The following is a 17,709-nucleotide window of genomic DNA, read 5'->3' on the forward strand; positions in this document are numbered from 1 at the left end:
GCAGCATCCTCCACGATTAAAACTCTCAGCAAAATCAGCATACAAAGGACACAACTTAATGTAATAAAAGCCATCTATGACAAACCCACAGACAACATAATACTGGATGGGGAAAAGTTCAAAGCATTCCCTCTAAGAACTAGAACAAGACAAGGATGCTCACCCTCACCATTCCTCTTCAACATAGTACTGGAGGTCCTAGTCAGAGAAGCAAGACAAGAGAAAGAAATAAGGGGCATCCAAATCAATAAAGTGGAAGTCAAACTGTCACTATTTGCTGATGATGTGATCTTTTACCTTGAAAACCCTAAAAACTCCTCCAGAAAGCTCCTAGAACTGATAAAAGAATTCAGAAGTTTCTTGATACAAGATTAATGTACATAAAACAGTAGCTCTTCTACACACAAACAGTACCCAAGCTGAGAATCAAATCAAGAACTCAACCCTCTACAAGAGCTGCCAAAAATAAATAAATAAAAATAAAATCTTTAGGAATTGACCTAACTAAGGAGTTGAAAGACCTCTACAAGTAAAACTTCAAAACCCTGCTGAAAGAAATAATAGATGACACAAATGAATGGAAATACATCCCATGCTCATGGATGGGTAGAATCAATATTGTGAAAATGATCATATTGCCAAAAGCAATCCATAAATTCAATGCAATCCCCATCAAAATACCACCATCATTCTTCACAGAACTAGAAAAAAAATTCTAAAATTCATATGGAACCAAAATAGACCCCACATAGCCAAAGTAAGACTAAGCAGAAAGAACAAACCTGGAAGTGTCACACTACCTGATTTCAAACTATACTATAAGGCAACAGTCATGAATACAGCATGGTACTGCTATTAAAATAGGCACAAAGACCAATGGAACAGAATAGAGAACCCAGAAATAAACCCAAATACTTATAGCCAACTGATCTTCAACAAAGCAAGCAAAAATATAAAGTGGGGAAAGGACACACTTTTAAACTAATGGTGCTGGGATAACTGGCTAACTACATGTAGGAGAATGAAACCGGATCCTCATCTCTCACCTTATACAAAAATCAACTCAGGATGGATTAGGGACTGAAATCTAAGACCTGAAACTATAAAAATTCTAGAAGATAACATTGGAAAAACCCTTACAGACACTGGCTTAGCCAAAGATTTCATGACCAGGAACACAAAAGCAAATGCAATAAAAACAAAGATAAATAGCTGGGACTTAATTAAAGAGCTTTTGCATAGCAAAAGGAACAGTCAGCAGAGTAAACAGACAACCCATACAGTGGGAGAAAATCTTCACACTATACATCTAACAAAGGACTAATATCCAGAATCTACAAGGAACTCAAACAAATCAGCAAGAAAAAAAAAACAATCCCATCAAAAAGTGGGCTAAAGACATGAATAGACAATTCTTAAAAGAAGATATACAAATGGCCAACAAACATATTAAAAAATGCTCAACATCACTAATTATCAGAGAGATGCAAATTAAAACCACAGTGCAATACCACCTTACTCCTGCAAGAATGGCCATAATTTAATGTAAATGATGAGTTAATGGGTGCAGCACACCAACACGGCACATGTATACATATGTAACAAACCTGCACGTTGTGCACGTGTACCCTAGAACTTAAAGTATAATAAAATAATAATAACAGTTTTTAAAAAAGAATGGCCATAATCAAAAAATAGTAGATGTTGGCATGGATGTGGTGAGCAGGGAACACTTCTACACAGATGATGGGAATGTCAACTAATGGAAACAGTGTGGAGATTCCTTAAAGAACTAAAAGTAAAACTACCATTTGATCAGCAGTCCCACTACTGGGTATCTACCCAGAGGAAAAGAAGTCATTATACGAAAAAGATAGTTGCATACATGTTTATAGCAGCACAATTTGCAATTGCAAAAATGTGGAACCAACCCAAATGCCCATCAGTCAATGAGTGGATAAAGAAACTGTAGTATATATATACGATGGAATACTAGTCAGCCATTAAAAAAATGAATTAACATCATTTGCAGTGACCTGGATGAGATTAGAGACAATTATTGTAAGTGATGTAACTCATGAATGGAAAACGAAACATCATATGTTCTCACTAGTATGTGGCAGCTAAGCTATGAGGATGCAAAGACATAAGAATAATACAGTGGACTTTAGGAACTTGGGAGGAAAGGGTGGGAGGGGGTCAAGGGATAAAAGACTACAAATATGATGCAGTGTATACTGCTTGGGTGATGGGTGCACCAAAATCTCACAAATCGCCACTAAAGAACTTACTCATGTAACCAAATACCACCTGTACCCCAATAACTTATGGAAAAAAATAAATAAGTGAAACCTGAAAGCTTTAAAAAAAATGTTGAAATTATTGCAAAAAAATGAGACAGAAAAATGAGAGAAACTATTTGATCTGATTACAATTGCTACATTAATTATCCTTTGTGTCAGGGACTGTGCCAGGTCAGACCCCCTTTCTGCCTCCTTGGAGTCCAGTCTAGTTAGGTATACCAGGATATGCCCAGTAAATATTATAACAGAGATCCGTATAGCTTAGTGGTGACTTCCTCCCTCCTGCTCCAAAAGTCAGAGGAGTCATATGGGAAACACATAAAAACCGAAAATATGTCCATGTTTTAAACAATTTGCACGTCACAGTATTTTTCTGTGGTGGGCATTTTGGTTTTGTGCAAGTTGGAAGGAAATGTTGGGAGATTCCTCCAGTGTTGATGTAATGCTAGGCCAGCCTCTCTAGGCTAGTTATGTTTAGTGTGTGGAATTCCTGGATCACCCTATCTATAGCCCAAATCAGCAGGCTAGCAAATCAGCACACAAGGGAGACTGGCCATTCTCCCAGGGGCAACACCCCGTCTAAACACAGCACAATTACCTGTGGTCAGGTTTCACTCAAGACTATACAAACAACTGGTAAGGATAGGAGTCAGGAACTTGTATTTAAAAAGAGTGAGAGAGAGAGTGAGAAAGAGAAAGAGACTCCACAGGCAATTCTGATGCACACAGCTTTGATTAAGGACAACACATAACTCAAATCACATCAGATTGCACTCACATTAGGGTTACACAGGATGTTCATTCACCCTGAGGATAATTTTCTCCTCTCCAGGTGACTAAAGAGAGTTACAAGGCTGAATGTGCTCCTTTCTTTGTCCTATGTCACATACTGACATACTCTAACATTGCTAAACTTTTATCCAAGCAGCTTGCTGAGGCCATGCCAAAGCCCCACCTAGGACAAATATACAGGAAGCATTCAACAGCTCACACAACATCTTTAATGTTTGAGGAAACAAAAATAAAAAATAAAAAACTGGACAGGGAGGATCATCTTTTAAATACACTGCATTGCCTTAAATATGAGGTCATGAACTATATTCACAGGAAAAGCGCATCACTCAGATTTTGCCGGGTTTAGTATATAAAGGAGGCAAAAGACAAGGATATGTGGTTTAATCCATTGCAACAACAACAACAAAACAACATAAATGAAGGAATATTTTCTTATCCCAAGTTCACCAGCAACCCACATATGTATGGCTGAGCAAATAATCTACTCACTCAGTGTTTACTGCACTTTGAAAGAGAGAAATTTATTTCCTTGAAATTCAATAATACAACCAACATATTATGTTTCAAATATTGCACATTTCAAAACTTAAAAAGACATTTTAAATCAATAGAGACAATGTTCTCAATCATGCCTGTTTCACATATATATACAACAACATGCAGTCCTGCTGGCTGAATCCCGATTTCCCCATACCAAAGTCAATTCATAAAGCAATCCCTTCACTAGATAGATGCTAAGGACCAGAAAAAATAAAAGAAAAAATATGTACTCCAGTGGCTTCTATTATCAGACAGCTCCACAGTACACATTTATGCGGACACATCAAAATAGAGAACAGAATAAGCCCAAAAGAGAACAGGCTATAATGACTGAAGGCACCTTCCATAACTAGACCTATGTAAATATAGCTCCTCTTACCATAGGCACCTTAAACCCGCATCCTAGAGGGGCTAAAACAGGTCTTGTATGAGAGGATGACAATTTTTTAAAGATAAAGAAAGGGAATATAAAGCCTCTAATTTGGTTAACAAAAACAAAACTAAAAACAATGTCCCCAGCCTAAATAAGCATCAATACATTACCAAAAATTGTAGTGGGTCTTTCCATACTATATCAAAACAAGATAAAAAATATCTATGATATCCCAGTATTGATTTTCAAAATAAAAACATGAATTCCATAGAGTTAAATTCCTTTTACTGTCTTCTGACAAATCAAGAAGACAGCACTTGTGAATACAATTAGAAGCATACACAAATCCAAACATGAGGCTTGAAATTCCTTAAATGTGAACAGCTCTTCACAGTTTATAATGAATGTTCATGAACAGTATCTTGCCTTAACCTCCCAAGGGCTCCATGTGATATTTACCAACATCTTCATTTTACAGATGATAAAGGTGAAGCACAGAGATGCTAAACATATTACCTAAATCACTCCTCTGGATCCTGCTGTCTCCTTCCAAACTCAGAGAAAAAAAAAAAAAGGATTCCACTTACACCCAGGTTTACTACATAACCCAGGTTTTTCTGACTAATGAAGTATAATCAGGTATTTATTTTGTCATATGTGAATGCTAAATGCCATTCCCTCTCCAAGCTCTATACAATGGAGCTTTACATTATCGTGACACTTTATGAGATCTAATAAAAGCTAAGGAATCCTCACCCTCTAAAAAAAAGGCACACATGTGAATGTTTGTAGCAGCATTATTCGTAATAGCCAAAGAGTGGTAAACCACCCAAATGTTCATCAACTGATGGATAAATAAATTGTGTATATTCATACAATGGAGTATCATTTAACCATAAAAAGGAATGATCCCACATGGATGAACCTTGAAAACATGCTAAATGAAATGAGTCACAAAATGATCACATATTGTATGATATGAAATGTCCAGAATAGACATTCTTTTATACGTAATGTGCAGAATGGGCAAACCATTAGAAATAGAAAGTAGATTAATGATTGTCTAGGGCTTTGGGTGGGTTGGGTGAAAATGGGGAGTGACTGTTTAATGGGCATGGGCTTTCTTGCTGGGGTGATGACAAATGTTCTAAAACTGTGGTGATGAATGCACAGCTGTGAACATACTTAAAACCACTGAATTACACACTTTAAATTCTTGAACTGTATGGTCTGTGAATTATGTCTCAATAAAGATGTTATTTAAAAACAACTATTACAAATCCTCATATGAGTAAAATTTTCCAGATAATTTATGAGGGTTTGTTAAAGCCCTGAACCCCATCTACAGGTATGAGGGAGTCCAAGACCCAAGCTTAGTAACTCCTGCTCTACAGAGACAAGAATCATCATCTATCTTTCTTTGTTGTACATGTAAGATTTATTTTGGCTGCCCCACCCTACCACAACTACACCAAACCTATGCCTCCTATTTTTTAAAATCACTATTTTGTCTATTAGATAACATAACCACAGTAGTTTTCAGTATTGATTCATTAAAAAGAGTAAAATCATATAGTTTCATAAATACAATTTTAAAAGCTACAAAGAAAACCTCTAGCCATTGAGCATCTATTATTTGCAAGGCATGACTGGCATTCAAAAATTTAAAAGATTTCTGCCCTCAAGTTTAAGATGTCATAGGCAGGATAAGATCTATACAAAAATAACAATATATGAAATAGAAGGTGAATCTTGCATTAAAAAGACAAGGGAAGATAAGCCAGGAATAATGATTAAAGGGAAGCTTCTTGGCAGAGGTGGACATTTATTTAATGCTGTGTTTCACCTTGAAGAATAAGTATCCTGAACATGCATAAAGGAGACACAGGGAATTCCAGATGAGAGCAGAAACAGATATGCTTCAGAATTGTTCCTGGGAATTATGAAGAAGGGCCTTAATCCCAAGGTAAGGGGGCCAGGCATGGTGGCTCACACCTGTAATCCCAGCACTTTAGGAGGCCCAGGCAGGAGGATCACTTGAGGCCAGGAGTTCAAGACCATCGTGGACAATATAGCAAGACCTACATCTCTACAAAAAAATAAAAAATTAGCCAGGGGCAGAGACATGGCCTATAGTCCCAGCTACTCAGGAGGCTGAGGCAGGAGGATCACTTGAGCCCAGAAGTATGAGGGTACAGTGAGCTATGATCTCACCACTGCACTCCAGCCTGGGTGAATGGAGAGAGATCCTGTCTCAAAAATATCAATCAAGCTAAGGATCCTGGACTTTATTTGGTAGGCTCTGAGAAGCCAAAGAAGGTTGCTGAGTAGGGCAATTACTGAATCAAAGATATATGCTATGAAGATTGATTGTACAGTAATGTATGGGTGCATGTGGGTACAGTAATGTATGGGTGCATGTGGAGAGGTAAAACTGCAATCAGGGAAACAGTATTATTACAATAATGTAAGACAGTTTCTAGAGTCTGGTTTAGGGAGTAGCATCTGTCATTCAGTAGTCATTTTTAAAAGATCAAGGCATGCCCTCCCCACCCCTGCCACTGAAAAAGGCGTGTTTTGACATGCTGCTGATTTAAAGTGCTGCCAATAAAGAAAATAGCTGTAGTTCATCACAGTACATATTTCCCTGGAGAAAACCCATTTACAACGTAGGTTTAGCAATTTCAAAATAACATTTTAACATAAAGTTCTGGTTACATTGGTTTGTGGGATTAGGAGGGGCCAAAGGCTCCTTTAGGCTCCCTTTGATCCATTAACTATGTTCTGTGAGTTTAGAGTGAAAAATCTTGATAACAGTTGGACGATAAGCTTTCATGTGACCAAGTAAACCTGAACTCCAAGACTAAAAGACCTTGTTTGCAGTAGCAAATACTAAAGGGTCAGGGCCTGAATACAATTTCTTTGAAATTGCTTTATTTCTATTTATGAGCCTGAAGTGATTGGTGGTAGTGCATAACCTATAGTAACCATTTCTGGGTTAGAGGCTTACCATGTGGATCAGCACTGGGCACATAGTATAGGGGAGTTTACCTGCCTGGAATGGCCAAGGAGTTGTCTTCCCTGGGAGAGAGGAAGAGCCCAGAGGCTACCTAAAGTCTTCCTCCCCACCCAAAGTGATGTTAAACACCGGAACTTGGAAAGAGAAGGTTGGCGTTCGAGTCACACCACACACAGACACACAAACACACACCCCAAATAAAAGGTCTCACCCAATCTCCAAAGTTTGCCAAGGCCAAGAACACTATCTCTTAGCCCTTTTACTTCCAATCCCCGCGCACAGCCTGCAAGACCCTCCACTTCCCTTTCCCCTTCCGCTCTCAGCTTACTTGTCCCGGATGATGGTCTGCAGCTCCCGGATCTGATCATTCATAGGCAGCAGCTTAAGCTGCGCCCCGATCTGCCGGGAGAGTTCGCAGTCCCCTAGGAAGGAGTTGCCAGGTGGTGCGTCATAGCTGCTACTGTCACCACTACCACTGTTGCTCTCTGAGTTGAGGCTGGAGCCGACGCAGGCCCCAGCGTCCAGCTCGGCCGGCAGGCTAGAATGGGTGTGCCCCGTGAGGAGAGTCACCTTGGCCCTGGAGGCTCTGTTTCCCCCTGCATGGTCCAGGATCGGATCGCCAGGTCGCAGCTGCTCGGGACTTGGGGTTGAGGCAGAGTTTACTTGCTGGTTGTGACAGGGCATTGAGTCCGGACACTGTAACTCCGTGGCCATACACCGGGCCCCGGGCTATCCCCGCTGCTACCGAACACTAAAGACAAAGAGGAACAGGTAGAAAGGACAGATGCTCACGTGCTCTCTCGGTTGCTCCCGCCTCTTTAGAACATCTAACCCTGGCTGTCCTTTCACCCCTAGGCCGTTGTTGGTTTCCTTTAGCACACTTTGGCTCACTCCCGCCCACATCAGACGTACTGCCTGCCTAAACACCCTATTGGCTTCACTCCCCGCCACTCTGCGGCGCCACTGCTTGTTAACCCTTTGAGTCACCCTTGCTACCTGGGTTTCCACAGGTAGCTAAGCCCCTGCAACAAGGCCAGGGATGCCAGCTTGAAGGGTCTTCCGGGGGCCCCTGAGGCCTCTGCATTCAGAACTTTGGGTGATTGGTAGAGCCAGGAAAAACTGGGGGTGGCAAGTGATGCTACACAGTTACACACATAAGGCCCATGTTTTCAGACTTTGTGACCCAGCAGAGAAATTAAACCTCAGTAACCGCATCTTCAGTTAGCTTGTCTGCATAACTGAAGGAAGAAGTAAAAAATGCCTAGCAGACTGCTGAAGAGCCTGTCCTCTACTAGACAGTTCTAGAAACTGCAGCTTCCCAAGTATGCTTGACCGCCAAAGCTTTTCTTATCTTTATTGGTTGGGCTCTGCAGTGTACACGTTGCCATAGGGATTCAGGCTGCATTTCAGATCCACTATCACTTTGAATCTTTTAAGTACTTGGAAAGACGCTTTTTTTTTTTTTTTTTTTTTTTGAGACGGAGTCTCGCTCTGTCGCCCAGGCTGGAGTGCTGTGGCCAGATCTCAGCTCACTGCAAGCTCCGCCTCCCGGGTTTATGTCATTCTCCTGCCTCAGCCTCCCGAGTAGCTGGGACTACAGGCGCCCGCCACCTCGCCCGGCTAGTTTTTGTATTTTTTAGTAGAGACGGGGTTTCATCGTATTAGCCAGGATGGTCTCGATCTCCTGACCTCGTGATCCGCCCCTCTCGGCCTCCCAAAGTGCTGGGATTACAGGCTTGAGCCACCGCGCCCGGCCAAGACGCTTATTTTTAAGCGTGTGGACTCACTATAACGGCCTGAGGTCAGAGTGTCTAGGGCAGTACTTTTCAAACATCGGTATGTACCACAGTAATTGTAGAGCTTGTTAAAACGCAGGTTATGGCTCATTTTTGAGATTCTGATTCTGTAGATCCGAGATGGGACACAAGAATCTTTTTTTTTTTTTTTAACTTTTATTTTAAGTTCAGGGACATATGTGCAGGTTTGTTACATAGGTAAACTCATGTCATGGGGGGTCTCTTGTAAAGATTATTTCATCGCCCAGGTATTAAGCCTAGTACCCACTACTTATCTTTCCCGATCCTCTCCCTCCTCACACCATGCACTCTGCAGTAGGCTCCAGTGTGTGTTGTTCCCCACTATGTGTCCATGTGTTCTCATCATTTAGCTCCCACTTATAAGTGAGAACATGCAGCATTTGGTTTTCTCTTCCTGTGTTAGTTTGCTAAGGATAATAGGCTCCAGCTCCATCCGTGTCCCTGCAAAGGACATGATCTCATCCTTTTTTATGGTTGCATAGTATTCCGTGGTGTATATGTACCACATTTTCTTTATCCATTCTATCATCGATGGGTAGTTAGGTTGATTCCATGTCTTTGTTATTGTAAATAGTGCTGGAGTTAACATATGCATACATTTGTCTTTAATAATACAATAATTTATGTTCCTTTGGGTATATATCCAGTAATGGGATTGCTGAGTTGAATGGTATTTCTGTCTTTCCTTTTCTTAACATGCCTATACAGATTTTTTATAATTTTTTTTATTTCCATAGGTTATTGGGGAACAGGTGCTGTTTGGTTAGATGAGTAAGTTCTTTAATGGTGATTTGAGATATTTTGGTGCATCCATCACTTGAGCAGTATACACTGCACCCCATTTGTAGTCTTTTATCTCTCAAACCCTTCCCACCCTTTTCCTCCAAGACCCCAAAGTTCATTGTATCATTCATATGCCTTTGTATCCATCATAACTAAGCTCCCACTTCGGAGAACATACAATGCTTGGTTTTCCATTCCTGAGTTACTTTACTTAGAATAACAGTCTCCAATCCCATCCAGACTGCTGCAAAAGTCATTAATTCATTCCTTTTTATGGCTGAGTAGTATTCCATCTGATATATGTATATATAAATCACAGATATCATATATCACAGATATATATATATATATATATATCACAGATATTTATATATCACAGCTTCTTTATCCATTCGTTGATTGATGGGCATTTGGGTTGGTTTCATGTTTTTGCAATTGTAAATTGTGCTACTATAAACATGCATGTGCAACTATCTTTTTCATATAATGACCTCTTTTCCTCTGGGTAGATACCCAATAGTGGGATTGCTGATCAAATGGTAGTTTTACTTTTAGTTCTTTAAGGAATCTCCACAATGTTTCCATTAGTTGACATTCCCACCAGCAGAGTAGCAATGTTTCGTGTTCAACACATCCATGCCAACATCTACTATTTCTTTTATTTTTTGATTATGGCCATTCTTGCAAGAGTAAGGTGGTATTATGGTTTTAATTTGCATCTCTCTGATAATTAGTGATGTTGAGCATTTTTTAAATATGTTTGTTGACCGTTTGTATATCTTCTTTTAAAAACTGTCTATTCATGTCCTTAGCCCACTTTTTGATGGGATTGTTTGTTTCTGTCTTTCTGATTTGAGTTCCTCGTACATTCTGGATATTAATCCTTTGTCAGATGTATAGATTGTGAAGATTTTCTCCCACTGTATGGGTTTTCTGTTTACTCTGCTGACAGTTCCTTTTGCTGTGCAAAAGCTCTTTAGTTTAATTAAGTCCCAACTATTTATCTTTGTTTTTATTGCATTTGCTTTTGTGTTCCTGGTCATGAAATCTTCGGCTAAGCCAATGTCTATAAGGGTTTTTCCAATGTTATCTTCTAGAATTTTTATAGTTTCAGGTCTTAGATTTCAGTCCTTAATCCATCCATCCTGAGTTGATTTTTGTATAAGGCGAGAGATGAGGATCCAGTTTCATTCTCCTACATGTGGTTAGCCAATTATTCCAGCACCATTAGTTTAAAAGGGTATCCTTTCCCCACTTTGTATTTTTGCTTGCTTTGTTGAAGATCAGTTGGCTGTATTTGGATTTCTGATTTTGTGTTTTGTTCCATTGCTCTACGGGTGTATTTTAATAGCAGTACCATGCTGTATTTGTGACTATTGCCTTATAGTATAGTTTGAAACCAGGTAATATGATGCCTCCAGATTTATTCTTTTTGGCTATATCGGCTGTTTTGCTTCAATATGACTTTTAGAATTGTTTTTACTAATTCTGTGAAGAACGATATTAGTATTTTCATGGGAATTGCATTGAATGTATAGATTGCTTTCCTTGTAGAGGTCTTTCACCTTCTGGGTTAGGAATATTCCTAAGGATTTTTTTTTCACATAAAATGTTTATTTTTTCCTTATTATACTTTAAGTTCTGGGGTATTTGTGAAAAACGTCCAGATTTGTTACATTGGTATACACGTGCCATGGAGGTTTGCTGCACCCATCAACCTGTCATCTACATTAGGTATTTTTCCTCCCCCAGCCCCCCAACCCCGACAGGCCGCAGTGTGTGATGTTACCTTCAGTGTATCCACGTGTTCTCATTGTTCAACTCCCACTTATGAGTGAGAATATGCAGTGTTTGGTTTTCAGTTCTTGTGTTAGTTTGCTGAAAATGATGGATCCCAGCTTCATCCATGTCCCTGCAAAGGACATACACTCATCCTTTTTTTATAGCTGCATGGTATTCCATGGTATCTATGAGCCAAATTTTCTTTATCCAGTCTAAAATTGATGGGCACTTGGGTTGGTTCCAAGTCTTTGCTATTGTGAATAGTGATGCAATAAACATATGTGTGCATGTGGCTTTATAGTAGAATGATTTATAATCATTAGGGTATATACCCAGTAATGGGATTGTGGGGTCAAATGGTATTTCTGGTTCTAGATGCTTGAATCACCACACTGTCTTCCACAATGATTGAAGTAATTTACACTCCCACCAACAGTGTAAAAGTGTTGCTATTTCTCCACATCCTCTCCCGCATCTGTTGTTTCCTGACTTTTTAATGATCACCATTCTAATTGGCGTGTGATGTTTATCTTATTGTGGTTTCGATTTGAATTTCTCTAATCACCAGTGATGATGCCTTTTCTTCATATGTTTGTTGGCTGCATAAATGTTTTCTTTTGAGAAGTGTCTGTTCATATCCTTCACCCACTTTTTGATGGGGCTGTTTGTTTCTTTCTTGTAAATTTATTTAAGTTTTTATAGATTCTGGATATTAGCCCTTTGTCAGATGAATAGATTGCAAAAATTTTCTACCATTCTGTAGGTTGCCTGTTCACCCTTATGATAGTTTCTTTTGCTGTGCAGAAGCTCTGTTTTATAATTAGATCCCATTTGTCAATTTTGGCTTTTGCTGCCATATCTTTTCATATTTTAGTCATGAAGCATTTGCCCATGCCTATGTCCTGAATGGTATTGCCTAGGTTTTCTTTTAGGGTTTTTATGGTTTTAGGTCTTATGTTTAAGTCTTTAATCCATCTTGAGTTGCTTTTTGTATAAAGTGTTAGGAAGGGCTCCAGTTTCAGTTTTCTGCATATGGCTAGCCTGTTTTCCCAACACCATTTAATAAATAGGAAATCACTTTCCCATTGCTTGTTTTTGTCAGATTTGTCAAAGATCAGATGGTGGTAGATGGGTGGTGTTATTTCCGAGGCCTCTGTTCTGTTCCATTGGACTATATACCTGTTTTGGTACCAATACCATGCTGGTTTAGCTACTGTAGCCTTCTAGAAGAGTTTGAAGTCAGGTAGCGTGATGTCTCCAGCATTGTTCTTTTTGCTTAGGATTGTCTTGACTATGTGGACTATTTTTGGTTCCATATGAAATGTAAAGTAGATTTTCCAATTCTGTGAAGAAAGTCAATGGTAGCTTGATGGGGATAGCATTGAATCTATAAATTCATTTGGGCAGTATGGCCATTTTCACAATATTGATTCTTCCTATCCATAAGCATGGAATGTTTTTCCATTTGTTTGTGTTCTCTCTTATTTCCTTGAGCAGGGGTTTGTAGTTCTCCTTGAAGAGGTCCTTCACACTGCTTGTAAGTTTTATTCCTAGGTATTGTATTCTCTTTCTAGCAATTGTGAATAGGAGTTCACTCATGATTTGGTTCTCTGTTTGCTATTGGTGTATAGGAATTCTAGTGATTGTTGCACACTGATTTTGTAACCTGAGACTTTGCTGAAGTTGCTTCTCAGCTTAAGGAGATTTTGGGCTGAAATGATGGGGTTTTCTAAGTGTACAATCATGTCATCTGCAAACAGAGACAATTTGACTTCCCCTGTTCCTGTTTGAATACCCTATATTTCTGTCTCTTGCCTGATTGCCCTGGCCAGAACTTCCAATATTATGTTGAATAGGAGTGGTGAGTGAGGGCATGCTTGCCTTGTGCTGCTTTTCAAAGGGAATGATTCCAGCATTTGCCCATTCAGTATGATACTGGTTGTGGGTTTGTCATAACTAGTTCTTATTATATTGAGATACGTTCCATCAATACCTAGTTTATTGAGAGTTTTTAGCATGAAGGGCTGTTGAATTTTGTCAAAGGCCTTCCCTGCATCTATTGAGATAATCATGTGGCTTTTGTCATTGGTTCTGTTTATCTGATGGATTACATTTATCGATTTGCATATGTTGAACCAGCCTTGCATCCCAGGGATGAAGCCAACTTGATTGTGATGGATAAGCTTTTTGATGTGCTGCAGGATTTGGTTTGCTAGTATTTTATTGAGGATTTTCACATTGATGTTCATCGGGGTATTGGCCTGAAATTTTCTGTGTTTGTTGTGTCTCTGCCAAGTTTTGGTATCAGGAGGATGCTGGCATCATACAATGAATTAGGGAGGAGTCCCTCTTTTTCTATTGTTTGAAATGGTTTCAGAAGGATGGTACCAGCTCCTCCTTGCACCTCTGGTAGATATTGGCTGTGAATCCGTCTGGTCCTGGACATTTTTGGTTGGTAGGCTATTAATTACTGCCTCAATGTCAGAATTTGTTGTTGGTCTATTCAGGGATTCGACTTCTTCCTGGGTTAGATTTGGGAAGGTGTATGTGTCCAGGAATTTATTCATTTCTTCTAGATTTTCTAATTTATTTGGGTAGAGGTGTTTATAGTTTTCACTGATGGTCATTTGTATTTCTGTGGGATCAGTTGTGATATCCCCTTTATCATTTTTTATTGTGTCTATTTTATTCATCTCTCTTTTCTTCTTTATTAGTCTGACTAGTGGTCTGTTTTGTTGATCTTTTCAAAAAACCAGCTCCTGGATTCATTGATTTTTCGAAGGGTCTTTTGTGTCTCTATCTCCTTCAGTTCTGCTCTGATCTTAGTTATTTCTTGTCTTCTGCTAGCTTTTGAATTTGTTTGCTCTTGCTTCTCTAGTTCTTTTAATTGTGATGTTAGGGTGTCGATTTTGGATCTTTCCTGCTTTCTCCTGTGGGCATTTACTGCTACAAATTGCCCTCTAAACCCTGCTTTAAATGTGTCCTACAGATTCAGCTATGTTGTGTCTTTGTACTCATTGGTTACAAAGACCATCTTTATTCCTACCTTAATTTCGTTATTTAGGAGCAGGTTGTTCAGTTTCCATGTAGTTGTGTGGTTTTGAGTGAGCTTCTTAGTCCTGAGTTCTAATTTGATTGCACTGTGGTCTGAGAGGCTGTTTGTTCTGATTTCTGTTCTTCATTTGCTGAGGAGTGTTTTACTTCCAATTATGTGGTCAATTTCAGAATAAGTGTGATGAGGTGCAGAGAAGAATGTATATTCTGTTGATTTGGGGTGGAGAGTTCTGTAGATGTATATTAGGTTTGCTTCATCCAGAGCTGAGTTCAAGTCCTGAATATCCCTGTTAATTTTCTGTCTTGTTGATCTGTCAAATATTGACAGTGGCATGTTAAAGTCTCCCACTATTATTGTGTGGCAATCTAAGTCTCTTTGTAGGTCTTTTGGAACTTGCTTTATGAATCTGGTGCTCCTGTGTTGGGTGCATATATATTTAGGATAGTTAGCTCTTCTTGTTGCCTTGATTCCTTTACCATTATGTAATGCCCTTCTCTGTCTCTTTTGATCTTTGTTAGTTTAAAGTCTATTTTATCAGAGACTAAGATTGCAACCCCTGCAGTTTTGCTTGTTTGTTTGTTTTGCTTTCCATTTGCTTAGTAAATATTCCTCCAGTTCTTTATTTTGAGCCTATGTGCATCTTAGCACATGAGATGGATCTCCTGAATACAGCACACTGATGGGTCTTGAATCTTCATCCAATTTGCCAGTCTGTGTCGTTTAATTGGGTATTTAGGCCATTTACATTTAAGTTATAATTGTTACGTATAAATTTGGTCCTGTCATTATGATGCTAGCTGGTTATTTTGCCCATTAGTTGACGCAGTTTTTTCATAGTGTCGATGGTCTTTACAATTTGCTATGTTTTTGCGGTGGCTGGCACTGGTTGTTCTGTCCTTCAGGAGCTTTTGTAAAGCAGGTCTGGTGGTGACAAAATCCATCAGCATTTGCTTGTCTGTAAAGGATTTTATTTCTCCTTCTCTTATGAGGCTTAGTTTGGCTGGATATGAAATTCTGGGTTGAAAATTCTTTTCTTTAAGAATGTTGAATATTGGCCCCCAGTCTCTTCTGGCTTTTAGTGTTTCTGCTGAGAGATCGGCTGTTAGTCTCATGGGTTTCTTTTTGAGGATAACCTGACCTTTCTCTCTGGCTGTCCTTAACATTTTTTCCTTCATTTCAACTTTGGTGAATCTGAATTTTTTTTTTTTGTTTTGTTTTTGTTTTTGTTTTTGTTTTTTTTGTTTTTTTTTTTTTTTTTTTTGAGACGGAGTCTCGCTCTGCCGCCCAGGCTGGAGTGCAGTGGCCGGATCTCAGCTCACTGCCAGCTCCGCCTCCTAGGTTTACACCATTCTCCTGCCTCAGCCTCCTGAGTAGCTGGGACTACAGGCACCTGCCAAATCGCCCGGCTAGTTTTTTGTATTTTTTAGTAGAGACGGGGTTTCACCTTGTTAGCCAGGATGGTCTCGATCTCCTGACCTCGTGATCCGCCCGTCTCGGCCTCCCAAAGTGCTGGGATTACAGGCTTGAGCCACCACGCCTGGCCGAATCTGAATATTATGTGTCTTAGGATTGCTCTTCTCGAGGAGTATCTTTCTGATGTTCTCCGTATTTCCTGAATTTGAATGGTTCTGTTTATGTGATGGATTATGTTTATTGATTTGCATAGGTTGAACCAGCCTTGCATCCCAGGGACAAAGCCCACCTGATCATGGTGGGTAAGCTTTTTGATGTGCTGCTGGATTCAGTTTGCCAGTATTTTACTGAGGATTTTCACATCAATGTTCATCAGGGATATTGGTCTAAAATTCTCTTTTTTGTTGTTGTTGTTGTTGTGTCTTTGCCAGGCTTTGGTATCAGGATGATGTTGGCCTCATAAAATGAGTTAGGGAGAATTCCCTCTTTTTCTATTGATTGGAATAGTTTCGGAAAGATTGGTACCAGCTCCTCTTTGTATCTCTGGTAGAATTCGGCTGTGATTGTTCTGGTCCTGGGCGTTTTTTTGGTTGGCAGGCTATTAATTATCGCCTCAATTTCAGAGCCTGTTATTGGTCTATTCAGACATTCAACTTCTTCCTGGTTTAGTCTTGGGAGGGTGTATGTGTCCAGGAATTTACCCATTTCTTCTAGACTTTCTAGTTTATTTGGGTAGAAGTGTTTATACTATTCTCTGATGGTAGTTTGTATTTCTGTGGGATCTTTGGTGATATCCCCTTTATCATTTTTTATTGTGTCTATTTTATTCATCTCTCTTTTCTACTTTATTAGCCTTGCTAGCAGTCAGTAAATTTTGTTGATCTTTTCAAAAAAACAGCTCCTGGATTCACTGATTTCTTTGAGGGGTTTTTTGTGTCTCTATCTCTTTCAGTTCTGCTCTGATCTTAGTTATTTCTTACCTTCTGCTAGCTTTTGAATTTGTTTGCTCTTGTTTCTCTAGTTCTTTTAATTGTGATGTTAGGGTGTTGATTTCAGATCTTTCCTGCTTTCTCTTGTGGGCATTTAGTGCTATAAATTTCCCTCTACACACTGCTTTAAATGTGTTCCAGATATTCTGGTACGTTGTGTCTTTGTTCTCATTGGTTTCAAACAACATCTTTATTTTTACCTTCATTTTGTTATGTACCCAGTAGTCATTCAGGAGCAAGTTGTTTAGTTTCCATGTAGTTGTGCGGTTTTGAGTGAGTTTCTTAATCCTGAGCTCTAATTTGATTGCGCTGTGGTCTGAGAGACAGTTTGTTGTGATTTCTGTTCTTATACATTTGCTGAGGAGTGCTTTACTTCCAACTATTTGGTCAATTTTAGAGTAAGTGTGATGTGGTGCTGAGAAGAATGTATATTCTATTATTTGGGATGGAGAGTTCTGTAGGTGTCTATTAGGTCTGCTTGGTGCAGAATTGAGTTCAATTCCTGGATATCCTTGTTGACCTTCTGTCTCATTGATCTGTCTAATATTGACAGTGGGGTGTTAAAGTCGCCCACTATTATTGTGTGGGAGTCTAAGTCTCTTTGTAGGTCTCTAAGGACTTGCTTTATGAACCTGGGTGCTCCTGTATTGGGCGCATATATATTTAAAATAGTAAACTCTTCTTGTTGAATTGATCCCCTTATCATTATGTAATGGCCTTGTCTCTTTTGATCTTTGTTGGTTTAAAGTCTGTTTTATCAGAGACTGGGATTGCAACCCTTGCTTTTTTTTTCTTTCCATTTGCTTGGTATATCTTCCTCCATCCCTTTATTTTGAGCCT

The 17,709-nt window shown here is 39.3% G+C and overlaps 1 protein-coding gene across 1 annotated transcript in view; it reads right to left on the reverse strand.

Moving 5' to 3' along the window:
- Positions 1 to 7,940, reverse strand: part of UPRT (uracil phosphoribosyltransferase homolog) — a 29,440-nt gene extending 21,500 nt beyond the window's left edge. Inside the window, exon 1 of the mRNA XM_023202516.1 lies at positions 7,359 to 7,940. Coding sequence (XP_023058284.1) covers positions 7,359 to 7,744 — 386 coding nt within the window. The 5' untranslated portion in view covers positions 7,745 to 7,940. The remainder of the gene's footprint in view (positions 1 to 7,358) is intronic.
- Positions 7,941 to 17,709: the final 9,769 nt, after the last annotated feature.

The sequence above is a fragment of the Piliocolobus tephrosceles genome, chromosome 12 (assembly GCF_002776525.5).
Source record: "Piliocolobus tephrosceles isolate RC106 chromosome 12, ASM277652v3, whole genome shotgun sequence".
NCBI classification, from domain to species: Eukaryota; Metazoa; Chordata; class Mammalia; order Primates; family Cercopithecidae; genus Piliocolobus; species Piliocolobus tephrosceles.